Source organism: Notamacropus eugenii, chromosome 3 (genome assembly GCF_028372415.1).
Source record: "Notamacropus eugenii isolate mMacEug1 chromosome 3, mMacEug1.pri_v2, whole genome shotgun sequence".
In the NCBI taxonomy this organism is placed as follows: Eukaryota; Metazoa; Chordata; class Mammalia; order Diprotodontia; family Macropodidae; genus Notamacropus; species Notamacropus eugenii.
This window is the reverse complement of record NC_092874.1, coordinates 478,411,887-478,437,029: the sequence shown is the minus strand read 5'-3', so window position 1 is coordinate 478,437,029 and position 25,143 is coordinate 478,411,887. Positions and strand designations below refer to the sequence as shown.

Below are 25,143 nucleotides of genomic sequence, written 5' to 3'. Positions count from 1 at the left end.
ATTACTTCTATTCTCTTTTGATCCTATCCCTCCCCATGAGTGTCGACCTCGAATTGCACTCTCCTCCTCATGCCCTCCCTTCTATCATCCCCCCCACCCTGCTTGTCCCCTTATCCCCCACTTTCCTGTATTGTGAGATAGGTTTTCCTACCAAAATGAGTGTGCACTTTATTCTTTTCTTTAGTGGAATGTGATGAGAGTAGACTTCATGTTTTTCTCTCACCTCCCCTCTTTATCCCTCCACTAATGAGTCTTTTGATTGCCTCTTTCATGAGAGATAACCTGCCCCATTCAATTTCTCCCTTTCTCCTCCCAATATATTTCTCTCTCACTGCTTGATTTCATTTTGTTTTAAAGATATGATCCCATCCTATTCAATTCACTCTGTGCACTCTGTCTCTATGTATGTGAGCGTGTGTGCATGTGTAATCCCACCCAGTACCCAGATACTGAAATGTTTCAAGAGTTACAAATATTGTCTTTCCATGTAGGAATGTAAACAGTTCAGCTTTAGTAAGTCCCTTATGACTTCACTTTGCTGTTCACCTTTTCATGGTTCTCTTCATTCTTGTGTTTGAAAGTCAAATTTTCTTTTCAGCTCTGGTCTTTTCATCAAGAATACTTGAAAATCCTCTATTTCATTGAAAGACCATTTTTTCCCCTGAAGTATTATAGTCAGTTTTGCTGGGTAGGTGATAGGATTAGGGTTAGGGTTTGTGTTCGTAGAATCGAGGGTTAGGGTCGATTTTTTTTTTTTTGTTACAAAATATTTTGATAACTTTCAGTACAACTGGTTTTCTTTGTAATCCTACGTTTTGTACATTTAAAAACATCCCCCTGCCCCAGGGGCCCACAACACAAAACACTGAAGATCTAGATTTCTAGAGAAAACAGGCTTCAAGTTCAAGCCATCAACTCCCCAAAAAACTTGCTATAAACAGAACCATGGCCCAAAGCGCCTTCCAGGAAGAAAGGGACCGTAGGGAAAACATTCATTTCTCATAAATTAGGACAACTACGGAATTAAGAGGGGGATACTTACTTGGCCATGAGTTTGGCTATGCGGTGACAGTCATTCTTGTCATAAAACCAGATACTGTAAATAGACACTTGAAAAATAAAGAAAAAAAATAAAATGAGAAAAAGAACCTCACAGATGATCAGGAATCAATGGACAGATAAGAGCAACCCATGGTCATCATAAAATAAGCCAGAAAAGACTGTCAGTCCCCTACATGGGTTGGTATAAACAAAGTTCCCCATGGAAAAACACCTGTCAGAATCGGGATGGCCAGTGTTCACAGGAAAAGTCATCAAGTGGCATGCTTTACTAGCTGGTAAGTTTTCAACAATTGGGTTGAAAAGCACTTGGACCCCTGAAAACTGTCTCAACTTGAGGTAGAATCATTTCCAACAAATCAAAGCTCAGAAGAGATGCTCTTTGTCCCACGAACCACAGCACCTCTGACAAAGGATTTCTCATCAATTTTACGGCTGAAGATGAAAACGAGCTGTTACAGTTTATTGCTGTGCAGTGAAAAATCATTCCTGTTACTTGAAAGATCACAGGAGTGATTCTAGAAATGTAATGATCAGAGGAGGGGCAAAAGACTGGGGAAAGTGACTCCTGGGCAAAACTGCAACTGAGGATTTCTCCCTGTTTCTTGCACGTTCAAGGCCCCTAAGGGGGGCGGAGGAGGGAAGGGCTGCACACTTCTCAGAGCTGAGCTGTGGTTATGGAGGAACCAAGCAGAACCTCATTTTAATATAGGTATTAAAAACCTTCAGAAAAGTGTGCTTTCCCCTTCCCTGCCCAACAGGTGCTGGTGACTCAGAAACATCAGCTCTTCTCCTTGGGGGCACAGACCCCAATGGACACAGCTTGGGGAGTGCCAAAAAACTGCTTATAGCTCATCTTTTACAGATGGAACAGTGGAGGTGTACACAAGAGATGTTTTTGTCTCTCAAGTGCAACTGTGTCTACCGAAGGCTTAAATTTTGTACTTAAAATTTCAGATAAAAATAACTTAAAAAAGTAGAAAATCTGTGAAAAAAAAGTTAGTAATTCTCTAACAAAAATTTGTTATAAATGACACAGACTGAGAACCAGGGAATGGACCTGGGATTTCTTGGTATAAGAACTTCCCAGATGAGGGCACTTCCTTGAGGAAAACAGGTTGGCACCTTCTGAGGAGGCAGGAGCCTTGCCCAGGGCTGCTCGGCCAGTTTGTGTCAGAGACAGGCTTTAAACCAGGTCAGCCTGGCCAGACCTAGACCCCCTGCATTGCCCAGAACATGGGGAATAAACTCTGTGAGCACAGAAAGTGCAAAGCAAGATTATGGAAATGGCCTAAGTAAAAAATACAATTCCAGTCCTGAAGGTTTGCACCCCCCACCAACTCCCATCTCAGCCTTACGGCCTCAGGTGGATGCCCCAGGAGGAGCTATTTTAATGGCACTGTACTTGTCCTGGAAAAGACTCATTTGTAAATAACAATTACCAAAAAAAAAAAAAAAAAGAAGATCCTTTTTAACAGAAAAATGTTTAACCGAAGTTCTGTTTTTAAAGAACAAGTTCTGTTCCTTAATAAAGTCTATCTGATCCTCAGTACAAATCAATCAACCCAAACACCCACAGGTTTCCAGTGCTTGGCAGAGTGCCTGGCACATAGTAGGCACTTTAACAAATGATTACTGATGGATTCCAGGTCACCTTTGCTCTTTCCTCACCAGTTCTACAGAGACTGCCTCTGGATGTTGTGAACTTACAACCAGGCTTGTTGCAGCAAATGTGCCAGCAAAACACGCCTTGCAACTGTCCCAGTTAGGCAGGAAGAAATGTCTCCATCAGGCCTCAGCTCAATCAATTGCTTTATATCAATGCAGTATAAGAAACACATGTTTTTATTATGTTTGTATGTCTAGGTGTACACACACACACACACACACACACACACACACACACAGCAACTAGATGGCTCAGTGGACAGCACACCAGGCCTGGAGTGAGGAAGACATGAGTTCAAATATAGCCTCAGACACTCATTAGCTGAAGTCCCTTAACCTCTATTTGCCTTAATCCACTGAAGAAGTAAATGACAAGCCACTCAGTACGGAGCCAAGAAGAGAAAGACATGATTGAACAGTAACACATTGGTGTATATGTACACACACACGTATACACACATACACACACACACACACACATGTCTAGTTTCCCAAAAGTCTCAGTACAAACATCCTAAAAACATCACTTGCAAGTTTAATTATTTTCATTCTAATTTTCATAAGGCAGAGCACCCTGTTGGTGCTGGTGGAAACCCTCTGACTCGGCCACTTTGGTCACCAGATCTACGTCCTAGAGAGCGTCTGATGCAGTCACACCGAAACTACGTGGATGGACTGAAACCCTTAGATGGTCTTAAGTCTAGAATTACAAATCCAGTCCTTTTGGCAACTGACCAGCAGCTGGTCAAAGTTTTTTCAAAACTCAAAAATTGTAGAATTTCAACAGGAAAGACATCAATATTTTTACAATTTAAAGAATTAAACTCTCAGATGTTGCCTTTTTAAAGTTTGTAGCATTTATGGTTCTGAAGTTGTTAAAGCTCCAAACTACCCTACAACTTTTGGGGGGGAATATATGAAAGTTTTTATTTATTTGAAATACAAAACTCATTCGGCATATGGTGCCCATCACTTCTGTGTGTGTGTGTGGGGGGGGGCATAGCTTCCTCCATCACTGGTCCTGTGGAGTTGTGCTTGGTCATCACGTTGTCGAGTCTTGCACAGCATTGTTTGTCTTCACAATGTGGCTGCTGTTGGATAAAATGTTCTACCTGGTTGGATCATTTCCTTCAACACCAATTCAGAAAGTCTTCCAGGTTTTTGTGAAACCAGCCCTTTCATAATTTCTTCCAGTCCCCAAATATTCCATCACTTTCACCTGCCAGAGTTTGTATGCTCATTCCCAACTGATGAGCACCCCTTTAATTTCCAGTTCGTTACCACCACAAAAAGCTGCTATATCTAGAATTTTTTCTGGACAGAGAGATCCTTTTTCTCTATCTCCCTCCAGCCCAATAGTTACCCTAACACTTTATAAATGGTCATATCATTTCTGAGCACTGTACACAAGATATGAACAAGTACTTCTGAAATTTTAATTGAAGAGAAAAAAATGAAAAGAAAAGATTCTCCTCCAAGGGAACTTTCATTTCTTCCCTATTAGGTGATGGATCACAGCTCATGTTCATTGTAGTCTTTAGAAATGGGGTTTTGGGGGTAAATATTTCAAGTAAACAAGACCCCCAGTTCTCTCCACCCCCGCACATCACAGCTAAATAGGGACTCATTGACTTCATTTCTCTGCTCATTAGCTGAGGTTGCAAAGACCAAGTCCCAAGCGAGTGTTTCCTCAGATGTTTCCTGTGATGTACACACTTCTAATGATACAAGTATCAGATGCAAAATGTGCCAGGATGAACAGGACACATTTTTTTGTGATAGAGCAATTAAATGTTTTCCCAGGAACTTTAAAAAAAGAAGGAAATACCGATCATCAAAATAACTCGATCACAGACGACAACTCGCCATGACACTTTCAATCTGACCATTTTTTCTTCTCTTGCAGAAACAGAATCGTTACCACAAAGTCAGTGGGTCCATGTTATCAAGAGATCCCTTCCCACAACCCTGATGCCCCAAAAAGCTTTTTCAGAAGCTTGTGTGCTGAAGAAAGGAAGATAAGCGACTTGAAATGCAGGTCTAATGGGGAAGACGATAAGGGTCACACTCAATTCTGCCACCGAGAGCTCTGCAGAGGCTCAGCTACGCTCGCTGAATCAGACCTGTCTGCCGACATGTCAAAAGCCTGACTTCCTGCGCCTGGTGGCGAGTCAGAGGGAGCCAACAGGAAGTCCATCAATGTCATTCCTGAGAAAACGCAGACAAACTGACAAGATAACTAAGACCCCTGAAAGGCAGTGTCTCCTTCCTCCCTTGACGGGCTATTAAGGCAGGACATTCTGCCAACAAATGGCGTCTTCCAGTTAAACTCATCTGGAGCATTTCTTTACATAATGCAATCATACACAGCAGTTATTAAGCCCCTATTATATGCACAAGAAACTCTACTAAGGGACAGTAACATAAAGATAGAGGTGACCCAGGTCCTGCTCTCCAGAAAATGATAATTGAATGGGGAAATGACAATGCTAAAAAGGAGCACAAGTTACTTACTACAAGGGACATCCAGACAAAGAGTTCTGAGAAACAAGAGGAGGAAGAGGCCTTCTGCATGGAGAAGGGAAATGGGGCTTCATGGAGGCAGTGGTCCTTGGAGGAGACCCTGAAGAGACTTTCAAACAACATAAGCCTGGGGACAGAGTTCCAGGAGCCTAGATTCAGAGGGCTACGTGCAACCATCCACTTTACAGATGAGGACACAGGGCCAGGGAGATGAATTACCCAAGTACACACAGCTAATGATCATCAGGACAGAGTAGGAGCACTTTGGTTGGAGTGCAGGGCATGTGAAGGGAAACAGTTTGAAGGAACGCTGCAAGGGATGAATGAACAAAGCGTTGATTAAGCACCTACTGGACTTCATTATGTAAATCACTCAGCACAATGATGACCAATCCTGGCCCCGGAGAAAAGATGGGGAAAACACCTCCCCCGTACCACAGTGGGTGGCGAAAGATGCCAGCCAGTACTGGTTAGCCTGATTTTCTCTGTTAAAAGAGAAGATACATGGGGTGGGTATATGGAGTCTATGTTGCCAAAATAAAAGTATATCCTAAAACCCTCAAAATAAAACAAAACAAAAACAGCTGGAGGGCTGTGTGTGTGTGTGTGTGTGTGTGTGTGTGTGTGTGTGTGTTGGGGAGGGAGGATGGAAATCGGCACCTTACACTCTTCTATGGGGCTGAATTTGCACACCTTACTTCCCCCCCAGTTTTCCTTTACATGTGTCATGGATTCCCTTTTCATTCTGTACACTATTACTTCCCAAATCATCTCCACGCCCCAATCTCATCTCTCCAGCTGGCCTCAAAGATTTCTTATAGCACCATATCTCTGATTCCACAAAAATGGTCTGAAATTGTAACCAAATATATTTAGACAAAATGTAAGAAGAACCTCCTGGATTAGAGACCTGCTTACAAACCTGCAGACATCACAGTGATAGCCCACCCCTGCAGGTGCAGAGCACAGGGTTGGCCAAAGCCTCCGTATCCACTTGTGGTGACCACATTAGGGCAAGAGTCAACAAGCAGCAGCCATGATCCCACCCAGCCAGAAGGAGGATAATGAGAGTGGGGCCTGGCCCCTGGGAAGATGTGTTCACTAAATATCTGTTGAGTGGAATGGACTGAAAGAAAAGGGTGGCCTGAAGCTGAGCATAGGAGAGGCTAGTGAACATGCGAGTAGCCAATAAAATATGTGGGCAGCTGGAGACAGGTCAGGGGCACTTAGTTATTCAGGGGCAAAGGGGCCTAAGTTCTGTGCCCAGAAGACTGTTTGATATGTTTATTGGGTGCTAATCATAAGCTTTGGGTCACATAATTATTTAAAGGTATTCAGCAAGACATTGAAGCAAATGTATACTTTATCTTAATATAACATCATAGACATCACATTTTAATAAATAAACTTCATAAATTAAAAATTTTATTTCTCTATAAATGCAAAATGGTTTATGGGCACTATTGTTCTCCTAGTACTTCTGTAAATATAATGTCCAATGATTTTAGGACAGAAACACATGAGCCAGTTTCTATAAAGGAAGAGCCAAGTGAAGGCCATTGACTTCCAATTGGTCGCTTCCTTTAAAGTACAAACAGGATCTCAAACTCCACGACATGGAAAGTCCAAACAAAACAGCACTATCAGTTACACCATGACAACTTCCAGACAGACACACAAACTCACTTAGCGGCAAGGCCTGGCCTTCCCCACCCCTGCTCCAGCTCTTATTTCCAAGGCCCCTACAGAGTTAGAGGGTTCGATCCCTGCTGGCTGCCCCAGAACAAAGCCAAGTAACAAGGAATGGGAAGTCCAGTCAAGTGGCTGGGGACCCTCTTCTTCAGACTTCCTCTGCCCAAAAGCTGTTCTTCTCTTTAGTCCTAACAAAATCTGGCAGTCATCAAGTCCAATACAAATAAGGAAACTGAGGCTTGGAGAGGTGGCCAAACGGTGGAAGACTGGAATCCATTGTGTTCTTTCATGGTATGAAATAAGCCAGGTCATGGGTAGCACCCCACAGTAGAAGTGCCGGGCCTGAGAACAAGCAGATCCAGAAGCTGGAGGCTTAGTTTTGCCCCTAACCACCTGCATCTTCTAGGAAGTGTCTCTAAGAACACCTATCTCCCATTTAATATAAAGGCACTGAACTTGGATCAGCATCTCATACATTTGACACTGTATACCAAAGCCAGCCTCGCACCCAAGAGGCAACAAAATCCACAGACTAGTCTGGCTGCAACTATGAGGCCTCTGCACTTCAGAGCTGGGCTTGAACTGATTTCTGCTCCAGAAATTTCTTTTTTCCAAGCGGCTGCTTCCTTTCATTTTCATTTGATAAAAACCAAAAATCTATTGAAACCAAGTAGACAGACTATACCTCACAGGCTCCAAACAAAACAATAAATTTAAAAGGAGCACAACTAAAACGTATTCTTGATGAGCTCAATAAGAAATAAAGGCTGATCTCAGCTCCAACCATAAAGTCCCCAACTACCACTAAAATGGTTTTGGATGGAAACACAGGATCACAGGAAGTGTTCATTACCCAATGCCACAAAATCTCCCTAAAGGTGGCATCTTACCTTGGTATTGGTGAACTTGTGATCACATATTTTGCTAACTGTATTATAGAAGTGACTTTCCTTTGTAACCCTATGTATTTTATTTCATTCATTTAAAAACATATTTCTCAGAAGAGTTTGGTTTCACCAGATTGACACCAAAAAAGGGTAAGAACCCTGCTCGAAAGGATCAAGAACTGTTGGTAGGAAACAAGGAACAGAATCTACTTTTAATATTTTGAAATGGTAATGAATTCAGAGCTAACAAAGCAGGTATTCAAGAAGACCTTCTTACAATAAACCAGCAGCAACATCTGACCGAACACACCCCCACCGGGGCTCAGTGACCCTCACGTGCTGATGGCACTTTCCTATTTTCCTACAGACTGTGGTGACCACCGCCAGCCAAACTCCTGCCTTATCTTGGCCCGAAGGCTGGACTAATGCAGCTGCCACACAGCTCATCTCCTTCACAGATCAAAGAGCCAGACAGACGACATCAGTGTGCCATTTGTTGCTGATGGAGGACGGCCTTCCTTCAGACTCAGACACTCTCTCCTAGCACCTTACCAAGGTGACAGAACTCCACAGCTCAGCTTCCCATTTTCTTTTCTCTAAGACTTGATCTTAGAGCTTCTGCCTGGAGACAGAGCTCACACCTGCACCTGAGGAAAGTCAGCACCACCTGGCGCTGCCCTTCGGCCTGGACCTTCCTGCCAATGCCACGGGCTGTCTCTTGTCTCTGCACTTCTGACTGTCCTGCCCTTGAACTGGGAAGGGACGAGCCAAGAAACAAGAACATCATTCCGTGACCCTTCTGGAGAAACTTTCCAGTTGGCACCTGCATTTTCAACCCCAGGTAAATGAGTCTCCCTGATCCCATGGAGGAACTAACTTTGATTACAAACCCTCTCCATCGAACACCAGATGTCAGATACAAAGGAAGAGTTGTGAGCGAAATGGAAATGGAGGCACCCTCCACACCGACTTCTGGAGGTAAGTTTTAATGAGATTTTCATTTTATTTGTTTTAGCTTCTGATTTTCTTCTGCAAAATCAGCTAACGATAAATATGTTAAGGTAATAATAACAATCATCCAGAAGCAAACGTTTTCTCCAGGGAATGACAAATCCCACTTCTGCCCACAAAGCGTTCACATTAATGGAGAGCTCTTGGAAGCCTGTTTATTGTTAAAAACATGCCAAACTGTGACAGAAAGGGGGTGGCTTTTCTTTTGGAAAGGATGGAAAAATCTCTCTTCACATACACAAACAGATGCATGTATGTATGTATTTAAATGATGACTCTAATATGTTTTAAAATGCAGGAAGTGACACTGAGGACCAGAAGGGGGCAAGTGACAAAAATCTAACAAACTATAACGAGGATAGATCTGAATAGCAAGTGGCTTTTAATCAGGCAAAATATGTTTGTCTTAACACAAGGATGGAAACTTGTTTTGCCTGAGATAAAATACCAATTGTTTTCAACAAATTACATCTTATCTATTAAAGACACCAAGGGAAAACAGACCAAGTTTGACAAAAGAATAGTTTTCCAGCTGGTAACTGAACTGTTCAAGGAGGCAGGAAGGCTGAAGCTGTGGGTGCCTGAAGACCTGCAAATATCCCCATGCTGTCTCTTAGTAGTGATAAGGCCCCAGAAAAATCACAGACCATTCAAGGCCTAAGTTCCTTTATCTATGAAATAAGGGGATTAGACCAGATGATTACTATGGTCCCTTACAGGTCTCTCAGTCAAATCCTGAAAAGAGAATGTGTTTTTGTATGTCGTGGGCATTGCCTCGAATCTAGCCTCAGATGCTAACTAGCTATGTGAGCCTGGACCTTGTTTGCCTCAGTTTCCTCCTCTGTAAAATGAGCTGGAGAAGGAAATGGCAAGTCCAGTATCTTTGCCAAGAAGACTCCAAAGGGGGTCATGGAGAGTCAGACATGATTGAAATGACTCAGAAGCAAAGAAGAGATGGTGTGGAATCCCAAAAGTGGCTGAGCAGGAGAGTATCGCGGGCAGATAGTGTGGAGAAAGACTGAGGCAGGAAGAGCAGTGAGGAGGGATGAGGGTCTGACTGCATAAGGTGAGACAGAACAGACAAAAAAAGCTAGAGGTAAAAATGACAAGACTGGGCTCTTGATTGATATGGAGAGTGAGTGAGAATGAGCCCAAGGTGGTGACTGGTAGGACGGCGGTACCTTCAGTACAAGTGGAGATCAGTAGAGGGGAAAGAGGAGGGGGCTTGTTTGGGACTTGAGGAGTCTGAGACGTCCCCTGGACGTGCAGTCTGAAATGTCTGATGGACAGTTGGTGGCCCAGGGCTGGTTGTATAGATCTGTGGGTCATCTGCACAGAGATGATTAACAAAGCCCTGGGGACCATGTGAGAGAAGATATGGAGAGGGTCCAGGACAGGCCTAGGGGAACAATCCTAATTGTGGGAGGAGGAGGTGGTACCAGTGAAGGAGACAGAAACAGTGTCAGAAAGGACAGTGGGCATGTTCGGGAGGAAAGGGGGAGAAAGGGCACCAGCAGAGGGATCACATCTAACAGAAGTGGCCTGCAGGAGAGGAGTTGGGGGGCTCAGGACCCACAAAGAAGACATTACAACAAATGCTATGAGAACACACATTTCAAGTCTTCCTTGATACAGTTCTGCTGATAAAATTCTGAAATGGAAAAGATTTCCTTAAATCATGGTAACAAGCCTGGCCATCTAAAACGGTTTCCTTGTACATAGTTTCCTTAAACCTTTTTAGGTATTTTGTTCCCATCTGGGTGGCAAATGTTTCTTCTTTCTGTATGTACACTCCCATATTATCTGAACACTGTCTTGGAAGAGCCAGCTAAAGAGTCCTGGACCTTGGGGTGGGGGCCCAAGGCAGAGTCACGAGGTAGCCAAAGTGGCAGCATCTTGGAGACATCGACAGAGCAAGGGTAGGGAGTGAGGCCCAAGGTGAGGCCCCCAACAAATTGCTGGGGGAGGGGGGATAAAAACAGGGACAATCAATCAACACCTGAGGTAAGAAGGTAGACAGGATTAAGTTTCTGGCTCTTTAGGTGCTTAGGATGTGACACTAATGACTGCTCGATTTCCATACTTAGAACTGCTCCAATCCTGAACCCTGAAAAGAGGCAGGCCCTGGGCCTCCAAAATTCCCATCATTTCCCACATCCCCCATCTGGTTACGTGTGAGACTTCCACTTATCAAGAGAGCTAACAAGTATAACACATGCGCATGCATGCATAGACATGGACACACATGCATGTACGTGCTCCCTCCCTCCCAGTCAGACTCACCTACAGACACATAGAATTCTTGCTGCTAACAGCCATTCCTTTTTTCCCCCGCTTACATTCACATGATCAGTGATTGGTCAGGTCAGACAATTAGGTATGTTTTCATTCCCAGGGCCCCCAATCAGATGGGAATGAACTTTCCCCTGAAAACAACCAATCTCTCTAATCCAGCAGGCTGCTAAGACCTGCTCTCCCTTACACCTGTCTCCAGAATATACTGAATATTTAAGGAGCCGGGAATGTGAGCGGTGATGTGGCTCGACCTTCCTAGGCCCTCGCAGCAACGTGGAGGCCTGGACTCTCTCTCCCACCTGAATGAGGACTCTCATGAAAGATGAGCCCAGAGCATCATGTCCCTTAACATTCCATTGTATCTATGAGCCCTTACTGATTCCCACAGCCAGCCATTTACCATAAAACTCGGGTGATGACTAATATTGGGAAATAATAAGGACTGACAATTCCTACTCAGTAAGGTCACAGATTTGCACAATTTTACCTCTTTACAAATCTGGGTCTGAATCACTGTAGATTGCTATTTCACCCTCAACATACAAGTGAAGAGTTATTAATACAGATACCCCTCTGCATTTCAAAAATGCGGAAGGGTTGGTTTGGTTTTTTTCCAAGTTTACTCGTACTAGGAATTATCAGAGAGGCAAAGGACAGGGTAATTATCTCGACAGATGAAGTCACTGAGAAGCAAAAAGATTCACCCTGTTTTGCCTAGAAATGCAAAAGTACAGCTGGGAATAGGATACAACAAAATTACTAGCACTTGTCAAGCTTTGATGCTTCTAGATTTATAAAAGATTGAATAATAAAGACAACGTAGACCTCCATAGTGTCAACCCTCTCCTTTGATCCAAGAGGCCTCCTAAGGGCAAAGGAAAGTTCTTTCCCCAAAGGAGGTTTTGTCTTGCTGGTGGAGTTATTTTGTCCAGGAGGAATCCGTATTTGATAGAACTGCATGATGGTCTGAGTCAGGAGCAGGCACAAATAACTAAGGGGGTAGCTGGAAGGAGACCAGCAAGGATGGGGCACAGAATTTGTGAAGGGCAGGAACAGGTCCTAATCCTGTGAAGGTGAGCTGGTGCCAACCTGAGGAGTTAATAGGCAGTTACCCAAGACTCTTGAGTACAGAAGTGGCATGGCCAGACTTCTGCAGCAGCAGCCACATTAAGGAAAGGATGAAGAAGACAGACTGGAACCAGCCACCCAGCTGGGAGCCAACTGTACATTGCACAGGAGTGAAGGCCTGGATTAGGTAGCGGCTGCAAGTACAAAGAAAGGCAGCTGGGGGCGGGTGCCCACAGTGCACAGAATGCTGGGTTCTAATCCTACTTCAGATACCTAGAGCTGTGTGATCCTGGGCAAGTCCCTTCATCTCAATTTCTTCATCTCTAAGGTTCATAAAAACTCTAAATCCATGATCCCACGAGGGAATGAATCTGAGAGAGATTGTGGAAGTAGAAGTAATAAGAATCAGCTTCCTGGATAAGAGAGAAAGCAAAAAAAAAGACTCAAGGCCAACTCTCAGGTAGCCAATCTGGAGAAACGGAAGGACAGTGTCCTTAAAGACGAATGTCAGTTTGAAGGAACGCTGGGTTTAGGGAGAGGATAATGCACACAGATACGCTGAGTTTGGGAGGGGAGGGGATGCTGGAGATACAGAACAGGTGGCCGGTGACATGGAACTGGAGCTCAGCACAAAGGCTGGATATGGAAATCTAGGAGTCGTTGGTCTGGAGGTAACTGAGCCCATGGCAACAGATAAGCTCACTAAGGGAGGGGGTGTAGAGACAGAAAGGGCCTAGGCAGAGGTCCTAGGGTTTAGGAGTGGGAGAAGGCTGATGATCCAGTAAAGGAGAAAGGGAAGAGGAGCAGGCCACGGAAACCTGGCGGCAGAGAGATCAGGAGAGGTAGTCAACAGATTTGGATGCTACAGAGGTCAGCAAGGAGGAGGACTGAGAACAGCTCTAGAGATTCAGATTCAGCCTCTAAAAGGCAGCTGGCAACCTTACAGAAACAGCTTCAATTAAGGAGTGATATCTGGTCCAGGAGGAGCTGAGACTGCGAGAAGGAAGACAGCCTAAACACTCATTTATTTTGCTTAAGTGGACTCTTTACATTACACAGATGAGTTGGGGGTGGGGGCAAGTCATTGGGTAGGGAAAGTGATTTAAAAAAACAACACACCAATAAAACATTTATTTACAACTTGAAAGAAATTGGGTGGAAGGAGAAGTTGAAGCAGTGAGACAAGACAACAAGACAGAGCAAAAAGAAACCTCTGATAGATTCCTGCTGCTGCTTCCCTGGCCAAGTCTCTGCGCCCCAGCTTCTTCCATTGTAAAGCAGGGGTGAGAGCACTGGCAGGAGCTACTCCAATGAGGCGATGCCATGAAAACCTCTACAAAAGCCAGACAAGGAAGCAAAGGCTCATAGAGTCCCCTTCTAAAAGCAGTGACCCAAAGGGAGCCCAGAATGACCCAGCGATCAGACGGTGCAGATGACACAGAGAGGGTATGTGTAGTGGGCACGACAGTGGAACTCAAGTCCCCTCAAATTCTAGAGGTTATAAGGGGCCACACTGACCACAATCCATAGTAATGAGGATCAATGCACAGTTCAACATTTCAATTACAAAAGCCAAAGGCACAAGGATAAGACGGGAGCAGGTGAGACGACCTGGTTTTCAGACACTCAGTCTGACCCATGAGTCTGGCAGAAAAAAGCTAACCCAACAGGAGACTGCAAGAAGAGATCACAAGGAGTAATGGGAATGAAGTAGGTGGCTGCAGACTGGTACCAGATCCTTGGCCTCCTCTGGGTTTGAATCTGGGGACAATGTTTACAAAGGACATCGATGAGCTTGTGCATCCAGAGGCAGGCTGGTGAGATGGGGGGATAAGGAGGAAGAGGTCTCAGGTACCCAAAGAGTTGTCACACGGAAGAGGGATTAGCTTCGTCTTGTTTGAGCCAGCAGGTCAACATGCCTTTATGAAGCACCTACTATGTACCAGGCACTGGACTAAGTACTCCTGGTCTGGAGGAGCTTCCAGTCTGATGGGGGAGGGTCAATTGCCTGGTGGAGAGTGGTCTCAGAGGGAAGGAGAAGGCTCCTGCCAAAGGAGGCCTGTGGGCAAAGGTGGAAGTATCAGGGAGAAGCCATCACGAGTTAGACTTCTAGGCAGCACATGGAAGTTTCTTGACCATCAAAGAGCCAGCTTAAGGGAATGGCTTGTCCCAGGAGGCCAGCATGGAGGGTGGGGGTGGGGGATTCTATGCCCACAGGAGGCAGTATGACCTTGTGTCCCACAGGACACTAGAGGCCAAGCAAGGACTGGCCAACCTGGGTCTCTTGAGGTCAGCCCAGTGCTTTTCCCAGTATACAGAGCTTCCTTTCCTTGCATGCAATCAAAGGGCATCATTTCTAGCACTGAAGACATTCCCCCTGAGCCAGTTAAGACAGGCCCCCAGAAGAGACCCCAGGCTCAAAGCTGCCTACCTCCAGGCCCAGTGATCTTTCCAGAGTGGCCTTCACAGCATAAAAATGGGTCAGTCTGTAGCCACATTAAAAGGATTGTCCAAGAGAGACACACAGATTCTGCTTGGCTTTCTAATATGCCCTCAGCAAGTGCCATACCATGGAGAAGGACCCAGGAGAATTCTGTCTCTGAACTTGTATCAAAGAACACCTTGGTTGTGGGAGACGCAGACAGCAGCTGTGGAGGGGGCTGGGAAGGGCCAATTCAGGTAGAAGACTTCCACCCACAAAAGCAATGGGGAGCTGGCACGGTGTGGGAACAGGGAGAAAAAAGGTCCTTTACCACAGGCTTCTACAAGCACATGTTCAGAAAAAACCCCATCTGGATGGAGAGAGTGGCATCTCTTTCTGGCCAGATTAAATTCTGTGCTTTACAAGTTTGGGCTGCAAAAAATCAGAAATCTTTACCTAGTGCATGCTCAGCCACTTGGAATGAGAGTCACCTTAATGCTGTTTCCAGGGGAAAATGTTTGACTGAGCTCCAAAATTAGAGTATATGAAGAGATTTATAAAGTTCGCACCCCACTCTCCTCCTTTACTACAAAGGGGTCACTCCCATTCCCCACCAGGCAGACTTAGCATTGAGTTGTACCTGGCCTCAGACACAAATAAATACTATAGGTCACCACCTGAAAAATCCCCAATACCTCGACTCCTGAAAGAAAATATCATAACACCAAAAAAAATTGGAATAGAGGACCATTGGTACTCACGGCTGGCATTTCTATAAAGAAGAAACGGCTCATGAAGCTGGAATTCCAAATCTTTGTTCACTGGTTCCACGAGGTTTGTCATATTCAGCCGATTCACAATCGTGAAACCATGGAAAGGAGAAGCTGACCTTAGTTTTAACAGAGAAAAAAAGCCATCTGATCCTGGGGCATTGGATTTTTGTTCAAACTGCAAAAATGCCCACCCTTTCATTTCCATTGCAATCACTACATGAGCATGTTACACAGAATTATCTAGCAATGACTAGCCAGGGTGAGAAACATGAAGACAGCAGGCTTCACCTTCCAAAAGGGATTCTCATCAGCCTGGTCCTACGGCCTAAGACACATAGCCTAAGGTCTCACCACGGCAACATCTTACAGCGTCCCTCTGTGAGGGACGTCTTCTGCTGAACTTTGCATTACCACAAGCAATGGTTATAATAATGATATCAGGACTCTGAGGTTTATAATAAAGCATTTCTTCACATGAAGTAGAGGTGATGTGTTTGAAGTGATGAATTTTCCAGGACTGAGGAGGAAAGTGAGCCTGCAATGGGATCGCTCTAGACAGGAGTGCACAACTCCCCAAGGCCATGCCCTGGCTGGCTCTGTTGTGGCATACACACTATAGTTAAACAGTGACTTGAAGGCCAAGTGCACGTGAAGACCACTCAGGGACTGGGGACCTTTGTAACCTCATTAAGGCTTTCTGGGAAAACCAAACATTTCTGATCTGTCCAGAGTAAGCACCACCCATCCACACCATTCAGGGTAAACTAAGGCAGGTGATCTCCAACTTGGGAAAGAAGCCTGGATTTCCTCTGAGTAACTTAAACTACAACAGGACAAAACCAGGCAAATCTCATTTACATCACATATACTGACTCAATGTGTTTCAAAGAGGGCTTCTGAATGATACGAAGAAAAATAGAGTAAGCCTGCTATACGAGGGCTTTGTTCTCACTGAGCTGTATACTTGAGAACATACCAAAATACTGACTTCTTTTCTAGTTCTAATTTCACTGTGTCGGCCCGGTGGGCCCACACATTCTGGCTATTTAGTCTTGTTCCTTCAATGATACAGCATAGGACAGAATGAGGTAACAAATACAGGAGGAACCAAAGGGAGGAAAATCTTAATACCCTCCTGGAGCAAAGTCGTTACAGCCACCATGATTAAACTTTAAAAGGTAAACAAAAACTTGAGGTTTGGCATTTAAAAAATCTCACCTTCTGTATACAAATAAGGTCCCTTCTATGTCAGTTTTCTCCTGCAATGAAGATAATTAAAAAGACAGTTATATGGAATTCATTTTACTTATATAACCTACCTCTAAGTAACTGCTCATCATTCTACCAATGCAATATTAACATTGGAAAATCAATTTTGAAATGTCCTAGAGACCTCACTGGCTTTCCAAGGGATTTGTTTTCTTTTTAAAGGGTGAAAACTTGGATTGAAAGCTATTTTATTCATAATTAGATAATTCCTAATAAGATTATTCAAGCCAATCCCCTGGTTTGCTGTGGTCGCTGCTTTAGCGCACCACTCCAAGAGCATCTTCCCTTTTCAACATTTACCAGAGTTGGCAGGAAGAAGGGAATGTTGGCTTCTATACTGGGGGCAATTTCTTTTGTTTGGGGAGTTTTGCTCAAAACAAACAACTAGTGTCAAACACTTTATTTCTCCTTGTAATTTCTAGTTGTGATAAACATATTGAGACATATGCTTTTTAAAAAACAAAAACACTTACAGATTTTCAGTCAGCATGATGTGCTAAGAACATTGGCACTGTAAATCCAGTCTCAAGGACTTATCTGCCTGAGCCTCCCAGGGCCTCAGTTTCTTCAACTGTAAAACTGGGATAACAAGACCAAAGGGTGTAAAACAGAGGGAATCCCAGATTTCCTGATTTTACAGAGAAAGCAATGGGAGGCCCAAGCCTGAGGACAGACCATTGTAATTAGTTGTAATTAAAATGGAAATTTTACAACATTTTACTTTTAATAAGGTCAGTCCTTATTGAAAACCCACTATTCTTTACCATCTTTGCTTTCAAGAAAAAGAGCTTTTAGTTTGGACATAAGTACAATGTGAAAGTGGTAAAAAGTCCTTATGCATATTTTGTATGAAGAGAAGCCGTTGAATTTTGAGGTGACCTCCTTGATTTCTTACAGGTATACAACACATGTGAATGGAATTTTAATGATTTGTTTAGAGACTTAGCCTTTTTTCATTTTCCTTCTTTAAGCCAGAAGTCTTTAAAACTTTTAAGCTGAGACAAGAAAAACCCCATGAGATCAACTCTTTCAGAACAGCAGGAAGCATCTCCTTCAGTTTTCCCCAGTAGGAGCATGCTCCTTCTATCCCAGTGCTCCCCTTCCCCCATCACCCATGGCCTCCCTGAGACTCTCCATACTCTCCTACACAACCAGCTCGTCCTTTTGGGGTCTCTAACACCACTTGGCCTTCATCACCCTTCACTGGTACCAAGCTGCCCCTCTACCCTTTGGGAAGTGTTCTCATCATTCGATGTCTCCCAACATACAGTCAGGAAAACTCATCTTTCTGAGCTCAAATCTGGCTGTGTGACTTAACCTTGTTTGCCTCAGTTCCTCAACTGTAAAATAAGCTGGAAAGGAAATGACTGCCAAGAAAACCCCAAATGGGGTCAGAGAGAGTCAGACATGACTGAAACTAATGAACGAAACCAAGCCAGGGAGGACCAGTTCCCAAAAGCACCTGGAATCGTAAATACCCCAGCCAGGCTCTGCTGAAATAAAAGTGAGGATGGAACTAGCCAGCCTCAGAGAACCACAAGAACCTTCACTTGGTAACCAAGCTTTGACTCTTACTTATTCACATCAAGTTTAGAGATACTATAACTATGAAAGGAAGCAACATGGCTACATACTGCAATCCTGGCCACCACCAATGGGTCCCCAGTCCTTATAGCACAGAAGAGGAATACTGTATACCTTGAAGAAATAAAGGAGATACAACCAGGTGGAAGGAGGGTTTAAAAGCCATTTAGTAAAACAAAGTGTCCAGCTAAGATTCCTGCAACAGTGTTTTATCTTGGGATACATTATACAGGCTTCCAACACTTTGTTAGATCATTAGGAGGTCTGTAACATTACTGATACAATCAGCTGAGCAAAAAGTCACATAAGTTTGAAGGGCTGGTTTGAACCTTTAAAAACCACCCAGGAAGAACAGAAAACACATTTTAAAAATATTTTTATTATCTTTTAATTTTTTCACTTAAACTGATTTTCTCTTAAATCCTGGTAAAATAAAATGCCTAGGGATCAAACTGGGCAGATGGTTCCCCATTGGGTTCTCTGGAGCCTGGGCTCAGAACAAAGGAGTGGCCCTGGCCTTTAGGGAGAACATCAGGGGGAAACACTGGCTTGTTCATCTAAAATCCCCGCAGTGTTCAGAAATTATTCTGGGATGTGGCTCCATACTCCTTCATGCCCTACTCCCTTGCCCCCATGTCTTCTGGGCCACTTTGGGCCAAAAGGACCTTGGAAACTATGAGTCTTCCCAGACTGGATGCCCTTTGATGAGTCAGCATCCTTGTTTGTGAAGTCTAGGGCAGGCCCCGAGGACTTGAGCTCCGGATCAATCAGTCAACATTCATTAAAGCCTACTATGTGCCAGGCACTGTGTTACAGAGTGGGGATATAAAAAGAGGCAACAGTCCTGGCCTCAAGGAGCTTCCAACCTAATCAGCCTGAGTTTTATCGTTTACTAGGCGGGGAACCTCATGCTGACACTGAGAGGAAGCATTTTCCTTTCTTATAAAATGAGGAGAGAGCATTGGAGTGGGAGTCAAACCAGGGTTCGAATCCAGCCTCAGACCCTTCCTCCAAAAGCATGGGTGAGTCAGTCTGAGAAGCCTACAAAGACTTGGCCAACCTAAGTGTCAGAAGGGCAGGAAATCACAGATTCTTCACCAAATGACAAACAGGTGGGACCCTGGGGCTACATCCAGATCTGGAAGAGGCCTTAAAGGCCTTCCTTTATAGGGAAACTGAGGCCCGGGGGGTCAGATACCTGCCCAGGGAGGCACCCTAATAAGTGGGATGACATTCCTGGAGGGATGAAGTAGCCGCATGCCAACCTCACGACTCTGGGGTCCCCAAAGCTGGGGCAGATGTGAGCAGGGGGGTCACTAGCGGCTGTGCCGCAGGACAGGAGTATGTCCGCACGCTGCCAGCCAACAACTCAATCATTCAACAAACTCAACAAACCAAAGCCATTCAAAGAGCGTCCCTTAGGCAGCTCAGGAAGGAGACCCCCAAAGGGTCCTGGGCTTCGGACTTCAGACTTCGGCCGTGCCCCGTCGCCCATAACCGGCCCCCCAAACTCCCCCATACAGTGGGGGAGGGGCAGCCCCTCAAACTGCTCTATCTAGGCGTCCATCCCAACCCAGGGCAGCACTTCCTTACAGGAGATGAATGTAGAGGGATCTCCTCATTTTAGAGATGGGGAAACTGAGGCACAGGGAGAGGAAGGCGCTAGACCTGTGCTCCCATGCGGTGACTTGTCCTGGGTCACCGAAGTCGGCTTTGGTTAAGGCAGGATCTGAACCCAGGTCCTGTGGCCCTAGCCCCCCCATGGCGGGCCTGTATACAGTTGTTTGCTTCTCTTGATAGCTCCAGCGCCTGGCATACAGTGGGCGCTTCATACGCGCTTGTTCTTGGTGGCGCCTACTGTGTGCGCCGGGGGCTGTCTGCGCTGTCTTCTGACAGGGGAGGGCACGGAGGCCCGGGCAGGGGGCAGGACCTTCGCCCTAGGCCTGGGGCGGGCAGGGCCTGGCTCAGCGAGTCGCGGCCCAGCCCGGCGGCCGGCCCGGGCCTCAGTCTCCCCGGCCGCGGAATGGGCGCAGCGGCCGCGGCGGCGGGCCCGAGGGCGACACTCACCCACTGGTTGGCCTCGGGGCTGAAGGTGTAGAGCGCGACCTGGCCCGTGAGGTCGGCGATGCTGGTGATGTAGGGGTCGTGGCGCCGCAGCGCCGCCAGGCTCATCTCGGCCCCGGCTCGACTCCCCGCCTCCATCTTGGCCGCCCCCCCCAGTCAGCGGCCCGGCACCGGAAACTAGCGGGCGGGGCCTCCCATTCAAACCTCCGGGGCCGCGGCGCTGACGTCACGGATCACGCAGGCGCGTTGGCCGTCTCTGACGCCGCTGACGCCGACGCAGAGTGCGGGCAGCTCCCGACCCCTCCCAGGAGGAGGCCCAGCCTCTTCCTGTCCCGCCCTCCGGCGCCGGATCCTGCGTGACCAGCGCGCGCGGCGAGCACGAGCCGGTCGCCCGAGCATACGTCACCGGGGGCGCCCCTGGCGCATGTCCGTTGGGGCCCAAGTCTACCTGGGTGGGCGCCGCCTTGGGCGAGCGAGCTCCTCGGGGGCGGGGCTGGCTCCTTGCTGGGAACCTTGGGATGGAACCTGAGCTTCATGATAATGACGTAATCATGAGGAATGAGACCGTGGCCGCTGCGGCGCGGGAGGCTGAGCACGACGGCCGCGAGGGGGCGCCATGGCACGGGGAGCGCTGGCCCGCAGTCAGCAGGGCCTGAGTTCAAATCCATCCTCTGACGCTTCCTAGCCGGGTGGCCCCGGGCAAGGCCTTGCACCCTTTCTGCCTCAGTTTCCCCATCTGTCAAATGAGCTGGAGAAGAAAGCGACCAGCCCTGCGGGGAAACCCCCAGCGGGCGGAAGTCGTGCCCGGGGGGCGCCGCCCATAGGACGTGGTCATTGTCGTTCATTCGCAGCCCCTCAGCCCCTCCCCCAGCCGGGGTCCTCTGTGGGTCCCCCGTGGGTCCCCCGTGGGGCCCTCGGTGTCCTCCTCTCCCCCGGGAGGGGGCTGACCCCCGTGTTACTGCCCTGGGCCGGGCGGGGCAACGAGGAGGGTTCTACAGACGGGCAGTCCCGGCCATGCGTGACGTCATCCGTGCGGATAGTGGGTGGGGTCCCAGACCCCCCCACCTCCCCCACCCCTCACCCTCCTTGGCCCCAGGTCCGGGGTTCCAGTGTGGTTACTCCCCCTTTTTACAGAGGAGGAAACTGAGGCCGAACGTGCCTGACTCGCAGGCTGGCCTTCCTGGCCCGGCCCCCGCCAGGGCCGGTGGTAGCCCGGCTGGGGACAGGCCTGGACGAAACCGGAGCGGCTGCCCCTCATCCCCTCGGCTCGCTCCTCCGCAGGTGGGGGAGACAGCCCAGCGGGGGGCACTCCCAGTCCGACCCCTCGCCTTACAGAGGGAGAAGCAGAGGCCTCGGGAAACGCGTGACCTGGCCACGATGACGTGGCTGGCAAATCCTGGGGCCAGGATTCCACGTGGCCTTTGGGAGGCAGGGGGCAGGAGCATCTTGTGTTAGGAACAGCAGAGAGGCTGGGGGTGTGTGTGTGTCTGTGTCTGTGTGTCTGTGTGGTGAGGTGAAGCGGGGCAGGGGGCTAGGGATTGAATGCCTGAGGTTTTTCTGTTTGGTCCTGTAGGTAATAGGGAGCCACTGGGGTTTATTGAGTAGGGGGAAGAAAAAGAGGCCAAAAAGCAGGGACTGAGGACACTTGTCAACAGCTAGATCCTACTCTGGTCTTTGGAGCAAAGTGTTATATCCTGCTCTTTATTATTTGGAAGCTAAATGGATCTTACAGAGAAAAGGATTTCCTTGATATGCCTAGAAGCAGGACCAGTACAACTGCAGCCGGCCATGACTTGTCAGTTGAACTCACCAAGGTGACCCCCTGCCTTATAAGCGTTCCATAGAGTCGGAGAACTTCAAATGAGAAACATAATGATATTGAAGAACTGGGTGGTGATGGTCTCATCAGGCTGCTCTTTGATAAAGCCTTAGCTGGACTGGGTGAGTCCTTCAGGGCCCTTGTCTTACTGGCTAGGGAGGGAGGGGATAATCTTTTATGAAACACTTCCTGTGTGCCAGCCCAATATAGAAAGAATCTCAGCTGTTCAGGCCAAGTTTTCTGACCTCCTCCAATGCTCTTCCTGTTATATGACCCCTGAGAAAGTCTTACATACTTCTTGCCTCTCCAAACCAAGCCTTAAACCCTCTGGGCCCTAAGATATCCCTGGGAAAAGGTTCAAGGCCCTTATTCTCTGATCTGTGTTTGGGGCCACCTGCTTCTTTACACCAGAGTTGTAATCCAGATAAGGACTTGGGTGTTACAATGACAGTGTTGACCCTCTCTCTTCATGGAAATTCGTTCGGATCCTTAGCAGTGAACAAGCCTTTATTACATGCTTCACCTGTGGCTCCAAGAAGCTGTAGCATGTGCAGTGGCCACAGCACAGTAAAACCACCTTGGCAGGGTGAACCAGGTTGAGAGTGACGGAGGGGGCCTCAAACCCACTGATGAGTTAGGGCAGTGTCCACCCCAAGCATGTGAAGACTTCCCCTGCCAGAATGGGCAGATGAAAACAATTTGTTCCAGTGGCCATGAAGGTGGCTGAAGCAGGCACTGTGGAATGCTTAGAGGTTGTTCAGAAATGAAGATGCCAAGGTCACCCACTGCATCCTAGGCCATGCCAGTCATCCTGACTTTTGTCTTGTCATTGGACTTTGATGACTCAGGAAGAGAGTGAGGCTGACAACTTTGGGCAGCTCTGCCTCACTTAAATCCAATTCACCCATGAATCAAGACGCTACTCTGTAATGTCATTGGTCCTCTTGGAAAATGAAGGATGAACAAAAAGTTATGTTCTCAGCAGGCATTGTGCTAAGCACTAGGGATACAAAGAAAGGCCACAGCATGGTTTCTACCCTCAAAGAGCTCACAGTCTAATGATGGAAAGAAAATGCAAGTTACTGTGTACAAATCATAGTTATACAAAGAATAATTAGAAGGTAATCTTAGAAAGAAACTGCTAGCATTGTGTGTGGAGGGAGGAGGACTTGGAAACAATAATAGCTAATGGGGGGTGGGAGGGGAGGAAGGGAAAGAGAGAAAGAGAGAGAGAGAGCATGCAAGCTAAATAGTTATATCATTTTATCCTCACAATAACCCTGGAAAGCAGGTGCTATTATTATGATCCCTATTTTACAGATGAGGAAACTGAGATAAATATCTTGCCCAGGGTCACACAGCCAGTAAGGCTCTGAGGTCAGATTTGAACCCAGACTTGTTCTTCCTAACTGCAGGGCCAGCTCTCTACCCAAAGCACCATTAAGTTGCCTCCTACCAAAGGTGGCATTTGCAATTTTTCTGATGGATGAGTTGGGGCAGGTTAAAGGCTGGGACTGAGGCATTCCACCTCAACAAGGATCCAAGCAGGAACCACTTTCGCCTGTTCGGGGCTTGCTGTGTGTCAGGCACAGGTATTCAGAGCTAGAGATATCCACCTGACTGGCTTAGCTGCAGACAAACTGATCTTCTCTGGGGGGGTTGATCCCCCTAGGGTCATCCTGTTTTCAGGGTTTTGATCTACTTGCTTCCTCCTGAAAAACTAGAGTCTTAGGGGTTATTTTGTGATGCCATTAGGGAAAGTTCTCCAAGAAATACTCAACATGAATATTCAACAGAAGAATTAAACAATTATCACCTGCCAACTCGAAATGACTCTTCTTCCTACCCTACTCTTTCTTGGTAAAACTAAGTCAATCACTTTACATGCACCTGTGGGATACACGGGCCTCTTTCTCTTTGACTAAATTTAGTTTTTCTCCCACACAGTCTTCTGAAATAATTAAAGTGGTCTCTTTATTTTCTGCCTGGTTAAGCAACATCAGCAGATCTGGAAGAGTGAAGAACACAACTTATTAATAGCATTATTTACATTTTCAGTAGGAAATGGCTTCAAAGGAGAATGGGTGGAGATCTGCCCCTAGACCTGTCTAACAGCATTGAAAATTGTGAACATGAAGGTCCTTGTCCACACTGGGAATACTTGAGTAGCAAATACTGATCTTGATTCATGCTGAAACCTAAAGGTTCCCCCAAAACAAAATATGACCTTAGGAATCCAGGGACATTTGAAACTTAGAGTGTGACAAGTCAGAGGGAATTCATTGAACCAAGGAGAGGTTGAGTTGACTGGGGTGATAGAAATCATATTTTATCAGAAGCAGCAATCAAACCCAGGTCTTCCTGACTCCAAGTCCAACATTTTGTCTACTACAATGGAGAAGCTACCTCTTTTCCAATCCCATGGTGCAATGCTGCAGTGCCACCTCTCCCACTTATATAGAATTTTAATGTCCTTTATGTGCATTATCTTATCCTGATGCATTGTTAGGAAACCATATTTTCTTCCTTAATTATCTATGTGACCTTGGCCTACTCACTGGAATTTGCAAACCTCAGTTTTTTCATCTGTAAAATGAAAGGGCTGGACTAAATTCCTTGGGTTCCTTTAAGCACTATTCTATGAAATCTCCTTAGGATTCTTCTAATCTCCAGATATCCCTTATGTGTGAATATCTTAGGTATGTGTCTTTATACCTAGGATAGTGCTATATGTACAAATGTTGAAATAATTATAGGAAATTATCTAAAATATGTAGAGAAACTAAAGTTTTATACTACCAGAAATTTAGGCATCTAAAAGACTTAATCCTACCCTGGTGCCACTCTGCCTGGAATTCCTGTCAGCCTGCCTTTATCAGAAAGTCATTCTAGCCACCAGACACTAGCAGACTGAAACTCAGATAGCTTGGTTGATCCTGAAGAGAGGAGCCCAGAAGCTAGTAGGTGGGTAATAGGCATTTATTAAGTAGCAGGGAGCAATGCCCATAC

At 46.3% G+C, this 25,143-nt stretch overlaps 1 protein-coding gene across 1 annotated transcript in view; it reads right to left on the bottom strand.

Annotated features, from left to right (window-relative positions):
- DCP1A (decapping mRNA 1A) overlaps positions 1-20,508 on the bottom strand; it is a 41,990-nt gene extending 21,482 nt beyond the window's left edge. Inside the window, exons 1-4 of the mRNA XM_072599064.1 lie at positions 20,319-20,508; positions 16,617-16,657; positions 15,387-15,514; positions 1,043-1,109 (exon numbers count right to left, since the gene is read on the bottom strand). Coding sequence (XP_072455165.1) covers positions 1,043-1,109; positions 15,387-15,514; positions 16,617-16,657; positions 20,319-20,453 — 371 coding nt within the window. The 5' untranslated portion in view covers positions 20,454-20,508. The remainder of the gene's footprint in view (positions 1-1,042; positions 1,110-15,386; positions 15,515-16,616; positions 16,658-20,318) is intronic.
- Between the last annotated feature and the right edge of the window lie 4,635 nt (positions 20,509-25,143).